The sequence below is a fragment of the Stegostoma tigrinum genome, chromosome 9 (genome assembly GCF_030684315.1).
Source record: "Stegostoma tigrinum isolate sSteTig4 chromosome 9, sSteTig4.hap1, whole genome shotgun sequence".
Classification (NCBI taxonomy): Eukaryota; Metazoa; Chordata; class Chondrichthyes; order Orectolobiformes; family Stegostomatidae; genus Stegostoma; species Stegostoma tigrinum.
Window position 1 is genome coordinate 76325763 of NC_081362.1, and position 21339 is coordinate 76347101.

The 21339-nt window shown below is 42.6% G+C and overlaps 1 protein-coding gene across 2 annotated transcripts in view; it reads left to right on the plus strand.

The window, feature by feature from the left end:
* Positions 1-21339, plus strand: part of rgs7b (regulator of G protein signaling 7b) — a 405937-nt gene that overhangs the window by 362534 nt on the left and 22064 nt on the right. For both annotated transcript variants that reach the window (XM_048536139.2, XM_048536137.2), the window contains exons 13-14: positions 4936-5046; positions 9383-9508. In XM_048536139.2, the coding sequence (XP_048392096.1) occupies positions 4936-5046; positions 9383-9508 (237 nt within the window). The remainder of the gene's footprint in view (positions 1-4935; positions 5047-9382; positions 9509-21339) is intronic.

The window sequence follows — 21339 nt, forward strand, 5'->3', positions numbered from 1 at the left end:
GGCTGGACTGGTTTTGGGATGCAGTGGGGAGAGGGGACGAGCTGGGCTGGTTTCGTGATGCAGTGGGGGGAGGGGAAGAACTGGGCTGGTTTTGGGATGCAGTGGGGGAAGGGGAGATTTTGAAGCTTGTGAAGTCCTATAGTACTATATCCTATATTACCACATCAGTATATTCGGAGGTTGAAGGTGAGAGGTTTCGCTAAATCTGTTCAGTAGCCTGTCATTGTCTGCCCACTCCTGATTCCAATGCAATGTCATCCACTGCTGATTGCTTAATGTGCAAATGAATAGAACTGCTGCTGATCACATTCACATGACTGTACCTATTCTTTTGTGTGCAACTACTGGTGGGGACAAAAATTCTTACGAGACTCGATAATCGCTTTATGCTTCAGTGATGGTTTTCATCAATGTATCTGACATCATTCATAGTGCTTATCTTTAAGCTTTGTGCAGCTTGTCAGGCCACAAACTGGAGAGAGGAATTGACAGGGATGCACCTATTGCCCTATTTGGAAAATCAGGAATCAATAGAGAAAGCTAGTTAGCTATTCCTTGCAGATTGTCTCATACACAGAAGCTCGAACACACACACACCAGGAACAGCTTCTTCCGGGCTGTTATTAGACTGATGAATGGCCTCTCTCACCTCAAATAATGCTGATCTTGCTAATGTTGATCTCACCTACTGCACGCCCTGTGCATTGTAATCTGTATGCCTCTGTCTATGTTTTTTACAACCTCTGATCTGTACATCCTTGCTTACTATGATCTGTCTGTACTCCTCCTAAGCCAAGCTTTTAGCTGTACTTCACTACACGTGACAATAAATCTGTCAATTCATCAATCAATCAATCTCTCTGGTGTTGATGTTTATATGCAAACTACTGGAAAGGACATCTATTAAATATTATATTCCAAACCAACCCACAAAGTAAACTCAATATCCTAAACCTTAATCCTTCTATTCATTGGCCCTTCAGTAGCTCTCACTGATGTTAAATCGACACCAACAGTAACCTATGCTTCCTACTTTGATATTTCAATTTGGAACATTAAATGCCAGAGACAAGAAATTGATTTTCCTTTGAAATCAGAGATAATGGGAACTGCAGATGCTGGAGAATCCAAGATAACAAAGTGTGGAGCTGGATGAACACAGCAGGCCAAGCAGCATCGCAGGAGCACAAAAGCTGACGTTTCAGGCCTAGAACCTTCATCAGAGAGGGGGATGGGTTGAGGGTTCTGGAATAAATAGGGAGAGAGGGGGAAGCGGACCGAAGATGGAGAGAAAAGAAGATAGGTGGAGAGGAGAGTATAGGTGGGGAGGTAGGGAGGGGATAGGTCAGTCCAGGGAAGATGGACAGGTCAAGGAGGTGGGATGAGGTTAGTAGGTAGGAAATGGAGGTGCGGCTAGAGGTGGGAGGAAGGGATGGGTGAGAGGAAGAACAGGTTAGGGAGGCAGAGACAGGCTGGGCTGGTTTGGGGATGCAGTGGGTGGAGGGAATGAGCTGGGCTGGTTGTGTGATGCTTAATATGGAAAGTCATCTTGGTGCCTGGGATGGGGGTGAGGGAGGAGGTGTGGGGGCAAGTGTAGCACTTCCTGCGGTTGCAGGGGAAGGTGCCGGGTGTGGTGGGGTCGGAGGGAAGTGTGGAGCGAACAAGGGAGTCACGGAGAGAGTGATCACTCCGGAAGGCAGACAAGGGTGGGGATGGAAAAATGTCTTGGGTGGTGGGGTCGGATTGTAGATGGCGGAAGTGTCGGAGGATGATGCGTTGTATCGCAGAGGTTCACCTGCACATCTGCCGTGGTATACTGTATCCATTGTACCCGGTGTGGCTTCCTCTACATTGGGGAAACCAAGCGGAGGCTTGGGGACTGCTTTGCAGAACACCTCTGCTCGGTTCGCAATGAACAACTGCACCTCCCAGTCGCGAACCATTTTATCTCCCCCTCCCATTCTTTAGACGACATGTCCATCATGGGCCTCCTGCAGTGCCACAATGATGCCATCCGAAGGTTGCAGGAACAGCAACTCATATTCCGCTTGGGAACCCTGCAGCCCAATGGTATCAACGTGGACTTCACCAGCTTCAAAATCTTCCCTTCCACCTCCGCATCCCAAAACTAGCCCAGTTCGTCCCCTCCCCCCACTGCATCACACAACCAGCCCAGCTCTTCCTCTCCCCCCACTGCATCCCACAACCAGTCCAACCTGTCTCTGCCTTCCTAACCTGTTCTTCCTCTCACCCATCCCTTCCTCCCACCTCAAGCCGCACCTCCATTTCCTACCTACTAACCTCATCCCACCTCCTTGACCTGTCCGTCTTCCCTGGACTGACCTATCCTCTCCCTACCTCCCCACCTATACTCTCCTCTCCACCTATCTTCTTTTCTCTCCATCTTCGGTCCGCTTCTCCCTCTCTCCCTATTTATTCCAGTTCCCTCTCCCCATCCCCCTCTCTGATGAAGGGTCTAGGCCCAAAACATCAGCTTTTGTGCTCCTGAGATGCTGCTTGGCCTGCTGTGTTCATCCAGCTTCGCACTTTTATTATCTTTCCTTTGAAATCAATTCACTTCTGCATTCGGTAGCTTAGGCACATTAAGGAACTGATAGAACTGCTACATTTCAAATCCCCTGCTCCTTTCTTTCAAGGTCAGAAGTCACATGACACCAGGTGATAGTCTAACAGGTTTCTTTGAAATCACAAGCTTTCCAAGTGCTACTCCTTTTCAAGGTGACCTTGTCCGCCACAGTCTAAAGCCAGCACCTCTACGTCATTGCTATCTTTCTTTCAATCATACCTTTGCCTCCAGTACATTGTACTGTCTTTATGACACTCTGAATTCATCATACTAAGTTGCTTCTATCAGCCTTGCATCCACCCATACCAACAGTCATAACCCAGTTAGTAGTCATTCCTCCTGGATTCAAGCCTCAGTCCAGTACATGAGCTGGTCATTTAGGCTGACATTACAGAGCAGTATTCATCAGATGTTCTGCCTGGGGTCAGACATTAAAAGAGTTAGGCAGAACATTACCAAGTCATTAGTTGAAGAAGGCCAATAGAGATCTGCACATACGTTAGCCAGCATTCATCCATCTGTAACAGCATTGTTTCACTGGTCATTCATTCCATTGATATTTTTAGGATCTTCCAGTGTATAAGTCAGTTACTGTATTTGGCTACAAGCCAACACTAACTGCATTTCAGAAGACCTCATTGGCTGTCCAGTCTTTTGGGATGTTCTGAAAATGTAAATGACAATGATATAAATCCCATCCATCCAAGATCAAATAATTAAACATATCCTCCAAAACACTAAAAAACATAATCTTAATTTCCCAGGTCAGGAAATGGATATTCTGACTTCTTTCTTTTTACGTTCTTACAAGCCTTTGCACAGTACACAGTTTTTCTTCTTTTCATCTATTCGTTCAAGGGATATCAGCACTGTTTGTTGGGGCAACATTCATTGCCTTGAAGAAGGTACTGGTGAGTTGCCTTTATAAACCATTGCAGTACAAGTTGATATATTATACCCACAGTGCTGTGAGAAGTGAAGTTTCAGGATTTTGCCTGAGAGACAATGAACAAACAATGACATCTTTCCACATCAGACTGAATGTGACTTGGAGGGGAACTGCTGATTATGTAATGCATTTGCTGTCTTTATCATTCTGAGTGGCAGAGAGTGCAGCTTTGGAAGGGTTTGTTTTCCTTTCAGTGTCTAGGTTAATGCCAGGTGGTGCTTCCAGTTTCATTCCTGTTAAGTTTTCATGTGGTTTGATACAACTGTATCAATCAACACCATTTCAATAGGCAGTTAAGAGTCAATCACATTGGCTTGGGTCTTAAAAGGGAGGCAATGGCCTAGTGGTATTATTGCAAGACTCTTCATCCAGAAACTCAGCTGATGTTCTGTGTATCCCGCTTCAAATCCTGCCTTGGCAAATGGTAAATTTGAATTCAATAAATTAAAAGGAAAATCTTGAATTAGGAATCTACTGATGACCATGAGACCATTGCTGATTGTCAGGAAAAAAAACATCTGGTTCACCAGCAAAAACAGAAGTTGCTGGAAAAGCTCAGAAGGTCTGGCAGCATCTGAAGAAGAAATCAGAGTTAATGCTTAAGGTCTGGTGACCCTTCCTCAGAACATTAACTCTAATTTTTTCACCACAGATGCTGCTAGACTGCTGCACTTTTCCAGCAACTTCGTTTTTTGTTTCTGATTTACAGCACCCGCAGTTCTTTTGGTTTTTATCTGGTTCACCGATGTCCTTCAGGAAAAAAAAATCTGCCCCCTGCACTTGGCCTGGCCTACATGTAACTCCAGACTTGCAACAATCTGGTTGACTCAACTGCCCTCTAAAATGGCCTAGCAAGCCTCAGTTCAAGGGCAGCTAGGGATGGACAATAAATGCTCTCCAGCCAGTGATAGCCATGTCCCACGAGTGAAATAAATTAAAGAATCACAACTAGTCCATGTCAGATAAGGACTATAGACTGCAATAATCATACCATGATGACTGGACAAACTTTTGATTTCAGGTTTTTTTAAAATTCATTTCTTCAGTTGCTGTGAGGGGATTTGAACCCATATTTTCAGAGATTACTCTCAGCTGCTGGTTACTCATCCAGTGAAATTATTAGTCTACCATTCCCTTTCCCTATTGATGAGCATATGAAATATGCTGGATTTTTAATGAAAAAGTAGAAATTCAGGTGTTTTTGTTCCTGCTGTAGGTGCATCATGATTAATATATTTATTTCTTTCAGATATCACAGTGATCATTGATGTACAGCTGCCTTCTTGATTTGAATTTTACTGTGTCAGAAATTTAGGTCTTTATTCAGAAAGTATAGCCCTTGGTGCTAAAGCATATCCAGGCATGTTTTTGTCTCAGAAAATCTCAACTTTGTCTTTAGCCTGATAGGATACTCGGAGCAGTATATGGAATTTGATCCATTTCTTATAACTCCTGAACCTTCAAACCCATGGATATCGGATGATATTTCCTTCTGGGAGTTAGAAGCCAGGTCAGTTGTTAAAGTATTTTTCTTCTGTTTCTTTCCCTGTCATGCAGCCTATAACATAGGAAGTCTCTTTTATTCTTGAATACTTAAGCAGTTAAAGTAGCGGCATCTTTTTATATTATTGAATATGCATGATACATAATTGGACACTGCATTTTTCCATTAAAATTTGATAATTTTTTCAAATGGTTTTACCAATATACCTTTGACTGAACATCACATTCTGCCTCTATGCATTCTTCACTGCTACAGCATTTAGCATGTCTCATCTTTCCTGTATTGCACATTATCTGGGTAAACTGAGTAAGACGGCTGATAAGCAGGGAGATTCAGCTATTGCTTCTTCAGTCTGCCAACATAGAAAGTAAGCAAAAACTTTTTTCGTTGTCCTTCATGGCAAGATATACTGGTTTCGCTGGCAAAGCCCACAATCCTCGACAATAAAAGTTACAGAAATATAACTTTAAAGATTCTAATGGCCAAATCACATTGACCAACTGTCCTTCAAACAAATCCTTCCAAAGATACACTGCTAGTTAAGATGTACTGTTTTTAGGGCAGGAATTTGATATCTGTTGGTGATATAAAGACAGAAATGATGGAAATAAGTAAACTAAGAGATCTGACTATTAAATATTGACATTTTGTTGTATTTTGAAGTATTTTGTTGTTCAGTATGTTGATTTCAAGTCATAGCCTTCCACTCAACTATCAAAATACTGCACAATAACGGCTTGTACTTACTTAAGTTTGTGTGCATCTGGGGAAATCAAGAACAAATAGTGAATTGTCACAGATAGAAACTAATTCCAGTTCCAGCAGTGTTTAAATGCTTTTACATAGTGTGTTCCATCGGAACTAAGTAGCTAATGTCTGCAATTATGTTTGACAGAGTGGTTTGAGTACATTTTTGAGTTTGCTAGTATTAACTTGTCAAGAGAGGTTGACCAGTTTAACTGTTGCAAAGTGTACAAATCAACCCTTTATATAACACTGATTTAATTATGTTGTGCACAGTATTTCAAATTTGAGAAAAAGTCTCATTTTATATAAATCACACAATAGCTTTACCATTTCAACACAACAAATATATTTTTAAGTTTCTGATTTACTTGTTAAGAAATTGATTTTTTTATGAGGCATATTACGCACTGTTAAAAAGTAGTATCAAAAAAGATCAGGGATTTTTCAATACCCGAAATTGTTGAAAATCTAAAATAGTACTAGCCGTAATAAAAACAGAAAGTTCTGGAGAAACTCAGCAGGTCTGGCAGCATTTGTGGAGAAAAAAGCAGAGTTAAAATTGTGAGTCCAACATGACCATCTCTGGAATGCAAAATTCTGGTGAAGAGTCATTTTGGGTTCACAGTGCTAACTCTATTTCTCCCTCCATAAATGCTGCCACACCTGCTAAGTTTCTCCATCACTTTATGCTTTTATTTCAGATTTCCAGTGTCTGCAAGTGATTTGTTTTATTAAATTATTAAGTGATGGCTATGTAATGCAGAAATGATTTTCAATTGCCTCACTGGCATCTAAACAAAAATTTAGTTCTGCTAAATTGAGAGATTGAGCTTCAAAATATTAATGTTATACGTCTGCTGTTTTAAGTTCAGACTGGTTGTAAGATAACAGAGAGGGTTTGTAGTAAGTCCATAGTGTAGTTATAAAATATGTGATAAAGAATCTGTGGGGATACATGCCAGTCTGGGTAGACCATAAGACTTAGAAGCAGAGGCAGACAACTTGGCCCAACTGCCATTCAATTTGATTTGAAAATCCTCAACTCAATTTTCTTGCCTTTCACTATAATCCTTGATTCCCTTACTGATTAAAAACCATCTCTCTCATCCTTGAATATACTTAATGACCTAGCCCTAACAGCTCTCTGCAGTAAAGAGCTCCCCACATTTACTCCCCTCCGAGAAACGTAATTTCACCACATTTCTATTTTGACTTAAATGTGTGGTTAGAATCATATAATCACAGAAGGAGATCTTTAGGTTCACTATGTCTGTATCACTTCTTTGAAAGAGTGATACAGTCCTCCAGTTACAACGAGGGAAGATCAGACTGTCAGAATCATTTGCTGAAAGTTTGCTTGATACCAAGGACAGCCCAATGATTCTCCAAAGGGGAAAATGAATGTTTGCCTCAATACTTCTCTGTGTCAATATTCTGTTATCCAGGGACTTAAGCCTAGGATAGAATTTCTGAAATGTTGCTGGATCTTCAAATGAACATTCCAGTATTAGAAGTAGTTACCATGGCCACCTTGATCATCAATAGCCATCGATTTTGTACCTATTTAAATTCTGCCTGTAACCGATGTGTGAAGAAAGAAATGCAATTATAATTAAAGTCATTGAAATGTCCAATGATGAGAATCACACATTAAATGCTGTAGATGCTGAGTGGTTCCATGGGTAGCTCTCCCTCCTATGAGTCAGGAAGCTTCAGTTTCAAATCCCACTTAAGGGCTTTCCGGTGACAAAAGACTCCAGCCAATATTGCAGGTAAACCAGTGTATATCAGAGTTGGTCCACAGATTAGATAAAGCAAAGGAGTTAACAGCAGGAATGATACCCAGCCATCAAAGCAAGAATGTGACATTGGAAATGCTGAAAGAGTAAAAGACCATGATTAAACAATATCTTCAGTTTTCGCAGCATTTGTTTACAAACATGTAGATAGCACCAAGATTTTGATTCTTCGAGGGCAAAGGCCTGATTTCATGAATCGGTTACATCTCTAGATCTGGAAAAATTATAGAAGTGCTTGTGGCATAACACTTGCTGCATAAAAATGCTGTCGGGTTTTTTGCACCACTTAATTTAACACACATAAGCCTTTTGGTGTGGGCTACAAATTGAATCGCAGGACAAATTATCAAATTTCACACTTCTTGCATTGTATCACACCTCATTGTATTAATTCAGTGGGTCCTCTGGCCTCTTGGAAGTGATCCTTTCCCTTTCTTGGTCCCAAAGTGCCAGGGATGGAATGATATAACTATGAAGACAGATTAGAAGAAAAAGACTAGTGTGCATTTCAATACAACAACCAAGAAGAAATATGATAGAATTGTTCAAAACTGTGGGATGTTTTGATGAATAAGAGAAGAAGAAAGAGAATCTTCACTGTTCTTTGATTAGTAATGAGAGGGCATTGATTGAAGATCACCAGAAAGTAATTAAATAGTTTTTAATTTAATTTAATTATCACTCTTTACACATAGAAATGTTGTAACATCAATTGACGTACCAGAAACATAGATCAATAACGGGTTTTAATAGAGAAATGTATAACTAATGGAAGAATAAATATTTAATAATGTAATAAATATTTCAGTAATGGGAAAAGGCAAGAGGAATGATACTAAGTGGTTACCTCTTTCAGAAAATGCCCCCCCCCCACTTTAGCCTATATCATTCTGTTTGACTATAAATCCAAATTGGGAAGCATACTTCAATTCACAGCAAATGATGCATGGCTTTTTTGAATTATATCACCGGAAAAAAATACAAAATGGAGACAGGTTTACTTCCCTTATGGAGTTTTCTGCTCAAAGGCAAGTCTGATACACAGCAACATGACCTCTGCTGTAGGTAGGGCAAGGAGGCAGATCCCAAATCCACCTCAGTTAGAACAACAATCAAAGGCTCTGCTGTTGACTTCAATCTGATCTGCGCCAGCCATCCAAATAGTCTGAGTTGCTGTGGCTATGTGTGCATTCAGTCCCATGCTAAATCCTGAAGCTATGAATAGTGATGGTAAAGACTCCAATTTCTTTCCATTACCTGGCTGACCAGGAATGTCCCCAGCTCCTGTCACCTGCCATTGGTGTGGGTTTGATGGATTTACAAGTTAACACTCAACCTATTTGGCCATGCTGAAAACACACTTGTCTTTGTTGTCAACTCCAAGAGTAGAACTTGAACCTGGAGATATTGTCTCAGAGATAAGGAATACTACTCCTTGCACCACAGGGTCTCCCTACTCCATGTTTATGACCTCTAATTTCACACAATTTAACAGTGATGACATTTTTGCAGTTGATTAAAATAGCAAGTAAATGGAAGTGTATTGTAACCATATCATTGTAACCATGACTACCATATTGAGAAGGAGACTTTGACTACTTCGTTCATAGTTACCTGCAGTAAATTGCTGGTGCAGAATGGTTTTAACATTTGACAACATAAGATGTCATCACATTTCAGAAGAATTTATTGACTAAAATTCATCGATATTCCAATATTGTTATTTAGTATGAAAGACCAATGAAACTTGCTGTATCAGTTATTAGTCTTAAACTTTTCATCCCTTGTGATTGCAGCAAAGAACCATACGCACAGAGAGTAAAGCGATGGGGTTTCTGCATTGATGAAGTTTTAAAGGATCCTGTAGGGAGGGAACAGTTTCTCAAGTTCGTGGAGTCTGAATTCAGCTCTGAAAACCTACGGTATGTTTTTGGAAATTTTCCAGCAACAGAATTCTTCCTGTGCACAAATTAGCAATTCGTAGGTATTAAATTCACTCTTATAACGAGTAAAATCTTACCTTTCACATTCAGATCACTTGCTAATATTGACTTATGGTGCATTACTGATATTAAACCTTTTTCAAAAGGATTGTGCCTGCAGATAACCAGAATCACGTGGATTAGCAGTGGTATCACGCAGAAATGTACTTTTAGAAAGAGTGACAAATAACTAAAAATGAAAAAAAAGTAACAATATATCTTGTAATAATAATAAGGTGCTAACCATAGTAGGATTTTTAATTTTTTTTAAAAATTGGCAAAATGTTATGCATCTGTACCATAAGTAATGGCAGATAGCACGCGCATTCAGTGAGCATCAGTGAAGCGTTGGTGTCAGCAAACTTGTCATTTTTGAATAGCTCAATTTAGAATTTACCTGACCTGAATTATTTTTCGTGTTACTTTTATAATTTTTGACCATTTTCTGACCCTTTCCCTGACATTGACTTCCCCTTCACTGATGTATTATTTCCTTAAATCTAATAACTTCAATGAAACAATACTTGCCATCAAAAGTCAAAGACATCACCACGGCTTGTAGATCCACCTATACACTATTGACACCTTACCTATCAGTCTACTCCACTGTGTTGGGAAATTACAGCCTCATTGGAAAATCCCAAGTGACTTGCTTTAAGCCCTGTTTAGCATACCTTTTGGGGGCAGGATCTCTCCCAGCTGATTATAAATCATAATGGATTGCTGAAGCTGGCATACCAATCATCCTTGCCCTTTTATCTTAGATTCATTTAGAGGGTGTTATGCCATCATTTAGTGCCTGTCCCTAATTGCCCTCAAGAAGCTCCGAACCTTGTGATGTAGATTTCCACACAATGCTATTGAGGAGGGAGTTCAGTGATCTTGACAGAGCAGCTTTGAAGAAATGGCCACATATTTCCCAGCCAGGACAGTGAGTGGCTTGGGTGGGGGGCAGTTTGCAGCTGTTGGTGTTCCCATTGCATCTGCTGCCTTTGCCTTTTTGACAGGAGAGGTTGTTGGTTTTGATGGTTCTGAGAGAGGAGCCTTGGTGAGCTGTTGCTAACTGTCTTCTAGATGGTACACACTGTTGCCACTATACTTTGGTGGTGAAGCGGGTGCAAAGCGGTGGATGGGATGGCAAACACATGAGCTGCCTTTTCCCGGATTCCGTCAAGTTCCTTGAGTATTGCTGGAGCTGTACCTGTCCAGGCAAATGGGGAGTATTCCATCAAGCGCCCGAATTGTGTATCGAACATAGCTTAGGGGAGACAGGAGGTGAAGTACTCATTCCAGAATTCCTAGCCTCCAGTCTGCTGTTTGTAGCCACAGAAGTCATACAGCTAGTCCATTTCAGTTTCTAGTCAATGGTAACTGTCAGGATCTTGACAGTGAGAATTCATCAATGGTGATGACATTGAGTCTCATGGGACACTGGTTAGATTCTGTCTTATTGGAGATGGGCATAGTTTGGCACTTGTTGGCGGAAATATTACTCTATTCTTTTCAGCCCCCAAGTCTGGACATTGTTCAGGTCTATCTGTGTATTGGCACAGATATCTTCAGAATCTGAGAAGTTGCAAAAGGTAGTGAACATTGTGCAATCATTAGTGAGCATCCCAATGATGGAGGGAAGGTCATTAATGAAGCAGCTGAAAATGGTTGACATAGACACGCTACCCGGAGAAACTCCTGCGGAGATGTCCTGGAACAGAGATGACTCACCTCTAACAGGCACAACCATCTTCCTTTGTGCTAGGTGTGATTGCAACTAGCAGAGGGATTTTTCCCTGATTTCCATTTATTCCAACTTTGCTTGGATTCATTGATGCCATGAGCTTGAATGCAGCCTTGCTATTGAGAAAAGTCACTTTCACCTCATCTCTGGAGTTCAGCTCTTTTGTCCATGATTAGACTGAAATTGTAATGATGTCAGTACATGAATGGCTTTGGTAGCACCCCAACTGGGCATAAGTGAGGAGGTAGTTTCTGAGCGTGTTCTGTTTGAACGTAGTTATCTCGGATTCTCCAGCATCTGCAGTTCCCGTTATCTCTATCCAAGATTCCACCTTGATGGATAGTTGGATGTTGGATGGAGCTGGTTCTAGAATCTTCAGTATTATTGCTGGAATGGTGTCAGAGCCCATAGCCTTTTTAGGGTCCAGTGTCCTCAGGCGTGTCTTTGGAATGAATTGACTTGGCTGAAGATTGGTGTTTGTGATTTGACTTGATTTGGTTTGACTTATTTGTTGTCATGTGTATTCTGTTACAAAATACAATGAAAAGTAGTGTCACCACTCTTCTGGGCAAGCTTGAAACAGAAAAATAAACCAAAACACAAAAAGAAAGGCAAAAGATTAAATAAACAAAGAAAAATTGTTCAACTTTACAGTCCCTGTTGTTAAATGCTCCGTAATGGGCCATGGGCCTGGTGGCCAGGCACGAGGCCCTTCACCAAGCCACTGCTGCTGGGATGAAAGTTGCGTCTCTTCGGTGCCATCTCACCTCCATCGATGCCCTTTGCCACTCTGAGTCCTTGCTGGACCTTGCCAGTGCAGTCACCACCGACGATGGCGTACTATACCGGTCCAGACTTGACTCCGCCGTTGCCATGAGTCGACTTGGGGCCCACCTCACCAATGCAGCCACTGCTGAGGCTGTAGGGTCTGGTACAGGGCCCAAATTTACCTCCACTCCTGCAGCGATGTAGCTGCACTGGACACACATGCCACTGGGAAACCAAACTCTCCTCTGCCACAGCAGCAGGAGTCAGCACTAGGACCGTATCATCAATACGCCCAATCCATCTCTGACAAGTCGATGCTGGGCCTCCTTGCCACCACCAATGCCATCACCATGAGCTCCCAAGGTCATCAACAAGAGATAAATAAAATAAAAGAGAAAAGAAAAGAATTCTCAGGAGTAGGAGCAAGATGGATTATCGTTTTGGCTGCTTAACCAGTTCACATGATGAAAGCGAATACTTTAACATTACCTTTTGCACTTATGTTCTAGGATCCCCCAGCATTAATGTTGGGGCTATTGTGTGGCCCACACCTCCAGTGAGTTGTTTAATTGTCACATTAAATTCTCAACAGGATGTGGCAGAACCTCAGAGCTTGGATCTGATCTACTGGTTGTGGGTTTGCCTGGCTCTGTATATCAGTTGCTGTTTGGAGCATTGTGGGATGGATGGTAGTAGAGTTAGGTGGTGAACAGCAAGAGTCTTGCTTGCCTATGTTTAACTTGGTGCCGTGAGACTTTGTGGGGCCCAGGCTCAATATAAGGACACTTGAGACAACTCCCTGCCAGCTGTATGCCACTGTGCAAAACTTCTGGTGGTCTGTCCTGTCAGTAAAATAGGAACTACTCAAGAATAGTGAGGTAATGCCTCAGGTATGAATCTATTTGTATGACTATATTAGGCTGTTACTTGATTTGTCTGTAAGACAGCTGTCCCAATTTTGGTACTAGCCTTTGGCTGTCACTAAGGAGGACTCTGCAGTCAGCAGGGCTGCAACATGCACCTTTATGAGAAGGTGACCAAACAGCTAGATGAGAGTATCAGAGATAATGGGAACTGCAGATGCTGGAGAATTCCAAGATAATGAGATAGATGAGAGTAAACCGGTTGATGGGGTGTATATGGATTTCAGCAAGGTGTTCGATAAGGTTCCCCACAGTAGGCTATTGTACAAAATGCGGAGGAATGGAATTGTGGGAGATATAGCAGTTTGGATCGGAAATTGGCTTGCTGAAAGAAGACAGGGTGGTAGTTGATGGGAATTGTTCATCCTGGAGACCAGTTACTAGTGGTGTACCGCAAGGGTCGGTGTTGGGTCCACTGCTGTTTGTCATTTTTATAAATGACCTGGATGAGGCGTAGAAGGATGGGTTAGTAAATTTGCAGACAACACTAAGGTCGGTGGAGTTGTGGATAGTGACGAAGGATGCTGTAGGTTGCAGAGAGACATAGATAAGCTGCAGAGCTGGGCTGAGAGGTGGCAAATGGAGTTTAATGCGGACAAGTGTGAGGTGATGCACTTTAGTAGGAGTAACCGGAATGCAAAGTACTGGGCTAATGGTACGATTCTTGGTAGTGTAGATGAGCAGAGAGATCTCAGTGTCCATGTACACAGATCTTTGAAAGTTGCCACCCAGTTTGACAGGGCTGTTAAGAAGGCAGACAGTGTTTTAGCTTTTATTAATAGAGGGATCGAGTTCTGGAACCAAGAGGTTATGGTGAAGCTGTACAAAACTCTGGTGCGGCTGCACTTGGAGTATTGCATATAGTTCTGGTCACCGCATTATAAGAAGGATGTGGAAGCTTTGGAAAGGGTGCAGAGGAGATTTACTAGGATGTTGCCTGGTATGGAGGGAAGGTTTTACGAGGAAAGACTGAGGGACTTGAGGCTGTTTTCATTAGAGAGAAGAAGGTTGAGAGGTGACTTAATTGAGATATATAAAATAATCAGAGGGTTAGATAGGGTGGATAGGGAGAGCCTTTTTCCTAGGATGGTGATGGCGAGCACGAGGGGGCATAGCTTTAAATTGAGGGGTGAAAGATATAGGACAGATGTCAGAGGTAGTTTCTTTACTCAGAGAGTAGTAAGGGAATGGAACGCTTTGCCTGCAACTGTAGTAGATTCGCCAACTTTAAGTACATTTAAGTCATCATTGGATAAGCATATGGATGTACATGGAATAGTGTAGGTTTGATGGGCTTGAGATCAGTATGACAGGTCGGCACAACATCGAGGGCTGAAGGGCCTGTACTGTGCTGTAATGTTCTGTGTTCTATGTTCTATGTTTATCATTTCTAGTGCTTTGGTTGATGCTGAGTTGTCCATTCTGTTTTATTTCTTTTATCAGACATTGTAGCAGTTAGATACAACTGAGTGGCTTGCTAACGTTATGATAATAGTCAACATGAACTATCAACATTTATCATCCGATTTTAATACCTGAGACCATTGTGGGCTGATGTCAGTCTTAAAGACGACAGATAGTGACCTAAAGTCATTGCTGCGATTACGTGACCACAGATTGAGGCACATCTAGGGAAATTGCATATGGAATACACTAAACTGGCCACTAAAATTACAGTTTCATCCAAAAATATTGAAACTAGACAAGTAATTCAATAAGAATATAAGGAAGAACTGAAAATGCTGGAGTTTTCTGGAGAACCTGCTAGAGAAATTCTTCATGTCTGGCTGCATCAGTGGAGAAAAAGCAGAGTTAATGCTTCAAGTCCAGTGACACTTCTTCAGAAATAATTTATCATATGAACCATGATCTGATTGCATGGTGGAGCAGACTAGATGGGCTGAATGGTCTACTTTTGCTCCTATCTGTTTTGGTCTTATGGTCTTAATTCAGCCTCAAGAAATTTGAGTCTTTTGTTTAATTCACACTTCTGTAATAAGTTTGCATATGGGGAAATGGAAGGTTACTTGCAGGGCAATCAGGTTGAGAAAAGACAAAGAATCTGGCCTTGGGCATATGGAGAAAACCATATTTAAGTAGCTTGCTCAACAGCTGGATTCTCACCCTTTGTCTCTCTGTCTCTCCCTCTGTCCCTCTGTACCTTATCAATGATCAAAAGAAGTAGCCAGTGTGAAAGCAATTTGGGAAAACAAACATTCACGCAGAACTCCAGGATTTTACAAAATTCACTGCTACTAATGAAAAACAACAACTAAGCAACCATGGACTCAGGCTTCATTGCCTCGAATCCAGGACAGTAAGACCTTTAAACTGCACCTTCTTTTAAGTTCCTGTTTGTATTAAAAACCCTTCTTTAAAAAAATGTTATTACAAGTCTTTGATATCACACTTTTTCCTCGGGGTTGGAAGTCATAACATTCTTCTCTCTCTCACACAAGGGAAGTTTGGGACCGCCCCTTTTATTTTTATCCAGTTAACTGAATTTTAAGTGGAGTGTGATAGCAGTATGCATTATGTATTTTCAGTTAGCATCCTCATTTTAATTTTATCATCCTTTGTTGTCTTCTGTCACCATTGTAAATCAATGTCCTGTACTGCATTGCATTTCCACACTTTCTCCATTTTGTTCTGGCTTTGGACAGGAGTCTTCTTGGCCTTGCTTCCCAGCCCCATCATTCCCCCGCCTCCTCCCGCCCACTGCTGTCCTATTCTCAGTCTGGCTGTGGTCTCCCAACGTGCTACACCACAGCCTCACCTGTGGGCTTCATTCTCTTTACTGAGCCTCCTTGTGCTCCCTTGTGCCTCATTTCTCCCAAAAACCTCCCCTAACACCCCCAACCATCCCTTGGTTCACCCTCCGGACGTTGGTCTTGCCTTCAAGCTTCATATCTGGTCTTTGTTGCTTGGTCCTTGCTTCCCTCCCAAAGTCAGACTGAGGTCCTGGGCCCCATCTAGTGACAGAAGTCTCTCAGTGCAGGTGAGTCCTTGGATTCCACTTGTACCTGACAAATCTCTGCCACCAGATGGAGCACAGTCAAACTGTCAGGCCTGCTGTGTTCATCCAGCTTCACACTTTATTATCATGTACTATAATGTTGCATATTTTTCTCATAGTGTTCGCAAATTTATTTTATTTTAACAGTTGTTTCATTTTAAATGTTGGAATTTGGTAATTTAGAGAGCAGATGAGGTAGCATCTGTGGAAAGAGAAAAGCGTGGTCAACATTTGAAGTATAATTTACATTTTCTTTGGAAATGAAGAAACTCTTCTTTGAAAATGGTGGACCTTTTGCTGTTGGCAAAGGTGTAGGAGGAGTGAGTGGTGCAGGTGGCCAGTGCAGTAGACGAAAGGAGCAGTACAATAGGTGGGGAATAGATGCTAATAGTGGATGTGCGAGGTAGCTTTTATTTGGAGAGATTTAGGCTTAAAGTTCATAGGGTATGAAAAGCAGTACCTCGAGATTAATGAAATGAAATAATAGACTGACAAGAAATCTGAAATATTAAAGTTGACGTGTAATGTAGATCTATATAAATCCTTAGTAAGATCACAAGAGGAGTTCATCCCCTCCCCCCACTGCACCACACAACCAGCCCAGCTCTTCCCCCCCACCCACTGCATCCCAAAACCAGTCCAACCTGTCTCTGCCTCCCTAACCGGTTCTTCCTCTCACCCATCCCTTCCTCCCACCCCAAGCCGCACCCCCAGCTACCTACTAACCTCATCCCACCTCCTTGACCTGTCCGTCTTCCCTGGACTGACCTATCCCCTCCCTACCTCCCCACCCACACCTTCTCCACCTATCTTCTTTACTCTCCATCTTCGGTCCGCCTCCCCCTCTCTCCCTATTTATTCCAGTTCCCTCCCCCCATCCCCCTCTCTGATGAAGGGTCTAGGCCCGAAACGTCAGCTTTTGTGCTCCTGAGATGCTGCTTGGCCTGCTGTGTTCATCCAGCCTCACATTTTATTATCTTGGAATCTCCAGCATCTGCAGTTCCCATTATCTCTCACAAGAGGAGTATTTTCTTTATCAGTTTTCTTCATCATATTTGTAAATGCGTCTACTAGAGAAGGAGGTAAACTTGACTTTCTCTTGGGAAATAATGCAGTACAAGTGACTGAAGGGTTATTGGGGAATATTTTGGGACTAGTGATCATAATTCTGTTAGTTTTCAAATTATATTGGGAAAGTCTAAGCCTTCCATTGAAATTCGAGTTCTTAATTGGAATAAGCAAATTTTAATAGTATCAGACTAGAACAGGTGGCACGGTGGCTCAGTGGTTAGCCTGCTGCCTCACACCACTAGCAAACTGGGTTCAATTTCAGCCTCAGGCAACTGTTTGTGTGGAGTTTGCACATTCTCCCTGTGTCTGTGTGGGTTTCCTCTGCGTGCCCTGGTTTCCTCCCATAGCTCAAAGATGGACAGGTTAGGTGGATTGGCATGCCAAATTGCCCATAATGTCCAGGGATGTTTAAATTGAGTGGATTAGTCATGGGAAATGCTGTGTTACAGGGATAGGTTAGGGGGGTGGTGAGTCTAGGTGGGATGCTCTATGAAGACTTGGTGTGGACTTGTTGGGCCGAATGGTCTGTTTCCACATTCCAGTGATTCTATGATAACTTCCAAAAGTTGATTGGAGTAGACTGTTCACAGGTAAACGGATGACTGACAAGTGGGAGGCTTTCAAAAGTGTGATAACGAAAGTTCAGAGGCATTACGTTCCTGTTAGAATGAAGGGTAAGACTGGTAAGAGTAGAGAACAATGGATGACCAAAGATACTGAGGTTCTAGTCAAGAATAAGAAAAAATCATATGTGAGATATAGATAACTGGGATCAAATAATTCTCTTGAAGACTGTAAAGAGTTTTCGAGCATTCTTAAGGGGGAAATCAGGAGGGCAAAGAGGGAATATGAGATCATCTTGGTAGATAAGGTTAAGGATAATCCAAAGAGATTCAAAAAGAACATTAAGAGCAAAAAAGGGGAGAGTGGGGCCCTCGTGTCTCAAAAACTTGATTGGGTTTTTTGAGGAAGTAACCAAAAAGATTGATGAGGGCAGAGTGGTAGACATTGTTTACACAGATCTTAGTAAAGCGTTTGACAAGGTTTCACTTGGTAGACTGTTTAGGGATTCAGAGTGAGCTTGCCAATTGGATACAAAATTGGCTCGATGGTAAGACACAGGTTGGTGGTGGAGGGCTGTCTTTCGGACTGGAGGCTTGTGACCAATGGGGTTCCACAGGGATCAGTATTGGGCCCACTTTTGTTTGTCATTTCTGTAAATGATTTGGATGAGAATATAGGAGACATGGTTAGTAAGTTTGCGGATGACAACAAAATTGATGGTTTAGTGAACAGTGAAGTAGGTTATCTAAGATTACAAAGAGACCTTAAACAATGGGAACAAAGGGCTAAGGAGTGGCAGATGGAGTTTAATTTGAATAAGTGTGAGGTGTTGCATTGTGGTAAAACAAACAAGGGCAGGGCATTTATAAGTAATGGTAGGGCCTGGGTAGGGTGTTTTGGAATAGAGAGGCCTCGGCATTCAGGTACATAATTACTTGAAATTTGTATCACAGTGAGACAGGGTGGTTAAGAAGGCATTTAGCAATTTTGCCTTCAGTGCTTAGACCTTTGAGTATCGGAGTCGGGACTAGATGGTGAAGTTGTACAGGATGTTGGTGAGGTCTCATCTGGAGTACTCCGTACAGTTCTTGTCGCCCCTGTTATAGGAAGAATGTTATTAAACTGGAGAGGGCTCGGAAAAGATTTACCAGGAAGTTACAAGCAACGGAGGGTTTGAGTTATAAAAGCAGTGTGGTTAAGTTGGGAGTTTTTTTACTGGAGCGTAGGAGGTTGAGAGGTGAGTCTATAGAGATTTATAACCTCATGAGGGGCAGAAATAAGATGATAGCAAGTGTCATTTCCCTAGAGTGGGGGTGTTCAAAACTGGGGAACATATTTTTCAGGTGAGGGGAAAATGTTTTATAAAAGGACATGAGAGGTAACCTTTTTGCACAGTGTGTTTTTCATGTATGGAATGAACTGCCCAAGGAAGCGGTGAATGCAGGTATAGCTACAACATTTAAAAGACATTTAGATAGGTACATGAATAGGAAAGGTTTGGAAGGATATAGGCCAAATGCAGGCAAATGGGACTAATTTAGTTTGGGAATATGGTCAGTGTGGACTAGTTGGAGTGAAGGTTCAGTTTCATTTTCTATGACTTTATGACTCTATGACTACTGTGTGCTGTTCTGACCTCCATGCTGTAGAAAACAATACTAAGACAATTAGAAAGGTATTGTGTAGACAAATTAGGTTCATTGACTTGGGGCCTGAAAATTGGCTCTTTTTATGGAATGCTTTAACAGGGAAATAGTAAATTGCAAAAGAATGAAACATAATAAGAGCAGATCGAATCTAGTTAAACTCCTGTGAAGCACTTTGGGCTATTGATTCCAGTAGAGATGTCAATGTTATAAATGTTAGAGATGTTATAAATTAGAGTTTGGAATGGCAGAAATGCATGCAAAGATCCTTGTGGTGCAATGGTAGACCAGGAGACCCATGTTCAAGTCTCACCTAGATAACAAAGTGTGAAACTGGATGAACACAGCAGGCCAAGCAGCATCTTAAGAGCACAAAAAAGATGCTGCTTGACCGGCTGTGTTCATCCAGCTTCACACTTTGTTATCTCGGATTCTCCAGCATCTGCAGTTCCTATTATCTCTTCAAGTCTCACCTGCTCCAGATCTGAGTAATAATATCTTAGATGTACATGCAAGGGTCCTTGTGGCACAGTGGCAGTGTCCCTAAACAAGGGGTTCGAGTCCCAAATGCTCTCTGTCTGTGTAATAACATGACTGAAAAGGTGATTAAAAATATCTTACATAAGAAGCTTTGTCTCAGGCAGTCCTTCATGATTCAGGCTGACTTGGTTTGTCCCGAAATAAAAACTGGAAGAACTGCAGATGCTATAAATCAGGAACAGAAACAAAGTTGCTGGAAAAGCTCAGCAGGTCTGGCAGCATCTGTGAAGGAGAAAACAGAGTTTTATACTTTGGGTCTGGTGACCCCTCCTCAAAACTGATGGTGGCTAGGTAAACGTCAGTTTATTTGTAGAAAAGAAGTGGAGGGCGATGGGGTAGGGAGTAAACGATAGGATAGAGAACTCTGTACCCCATCACCACCCCCCCTTTTTTTCTGCATATAAACTGATGTTTTCCCAGCCACCATCAGTTCTGAGTAAGGGTCACCGGACCCAAAATGTTAATTCTGTTTTATCCTCCACTGATGCTGCCAGACCTGCTGACCTTTTCAAGCAATAAAATGTGAGGCTGGATGAACACAGCAGGCCAAGCAGCATCTCAGGAGCACAAAAGCTGACGTTTCGGGCCTAGACCCTTCATCAGAGAGGGGGATGGGGGGAGGGAGCTGGAATAAATAGGGAGAGAGGGGGAGGCGGACCGAAGATGGAGAGTAAAGAAGATAGGTGGAGAGGGTGTAGGTGGGGAGGTAGGGAGGGGATAGGTCAGTCCAGGGAAGACGGACAGGTCAAGGAGGTGGGATGAGGTTAGTAGGTAGCTGGGGGTGCGGCTTGGGGTGGGAGGAAGGGATGGGTGAGAGGGAGAACCGGTTAGGGAGGCAGAGACAGGTTGGACTGGTTTTGGGATGCAGTGGGTGGGGGGGAAGAGCTGGGCTGGTTGTGTGGTGCAGTGGGGGGAGGGGATGAACTGGGCTGGTTTAGGGATGCAGTGGGGGAAGGGGAGATTTTGAAACTGGTGAAGTCCACATTGATACCATATGGCTGCAGGGTTCCCAGGCGGAATATGAGTTGCTGTTCCTGCAACCTTCGGGTGGCATCATTGTGGTACTGCAGGAGGCCCATGATGGACATGTCATCAAGAGAATGGCAGGGGGAGTGGAAATGGTTTGCGACTGGGAGGTGCAGTTGTTTGTTGCGAACTGAGCGGAGGTGTTCTGCAAAGCGGTCCCCAAGCCTCCGCTTGGTTTCCCCAATGTAGAGGAAGCCGCACCGGGTACAGTGGATGCAGTATACCACATTGGCAGATGTGCAGGTGAACCTCTGCTTAATGTGGAATGTCATCTTGGGGCCTGGGATGGGGGTGAGGGAGGAGGTGTGGGGACAAGTGTAGCATTTCCTGCGGTTGCAGGGGAAGGTGCCGGGTGTGGTGGGGTTGGAGGGCAGTGTGGAGCGAACAAGGGAGTCACGGAGAGAGTGGTCTCTCCGGAAAGCAGACAGGGGAGGGGATGGAAAAATGTCTTGGGTGGTGGGGTCGGATTGTAAATGGCGGAA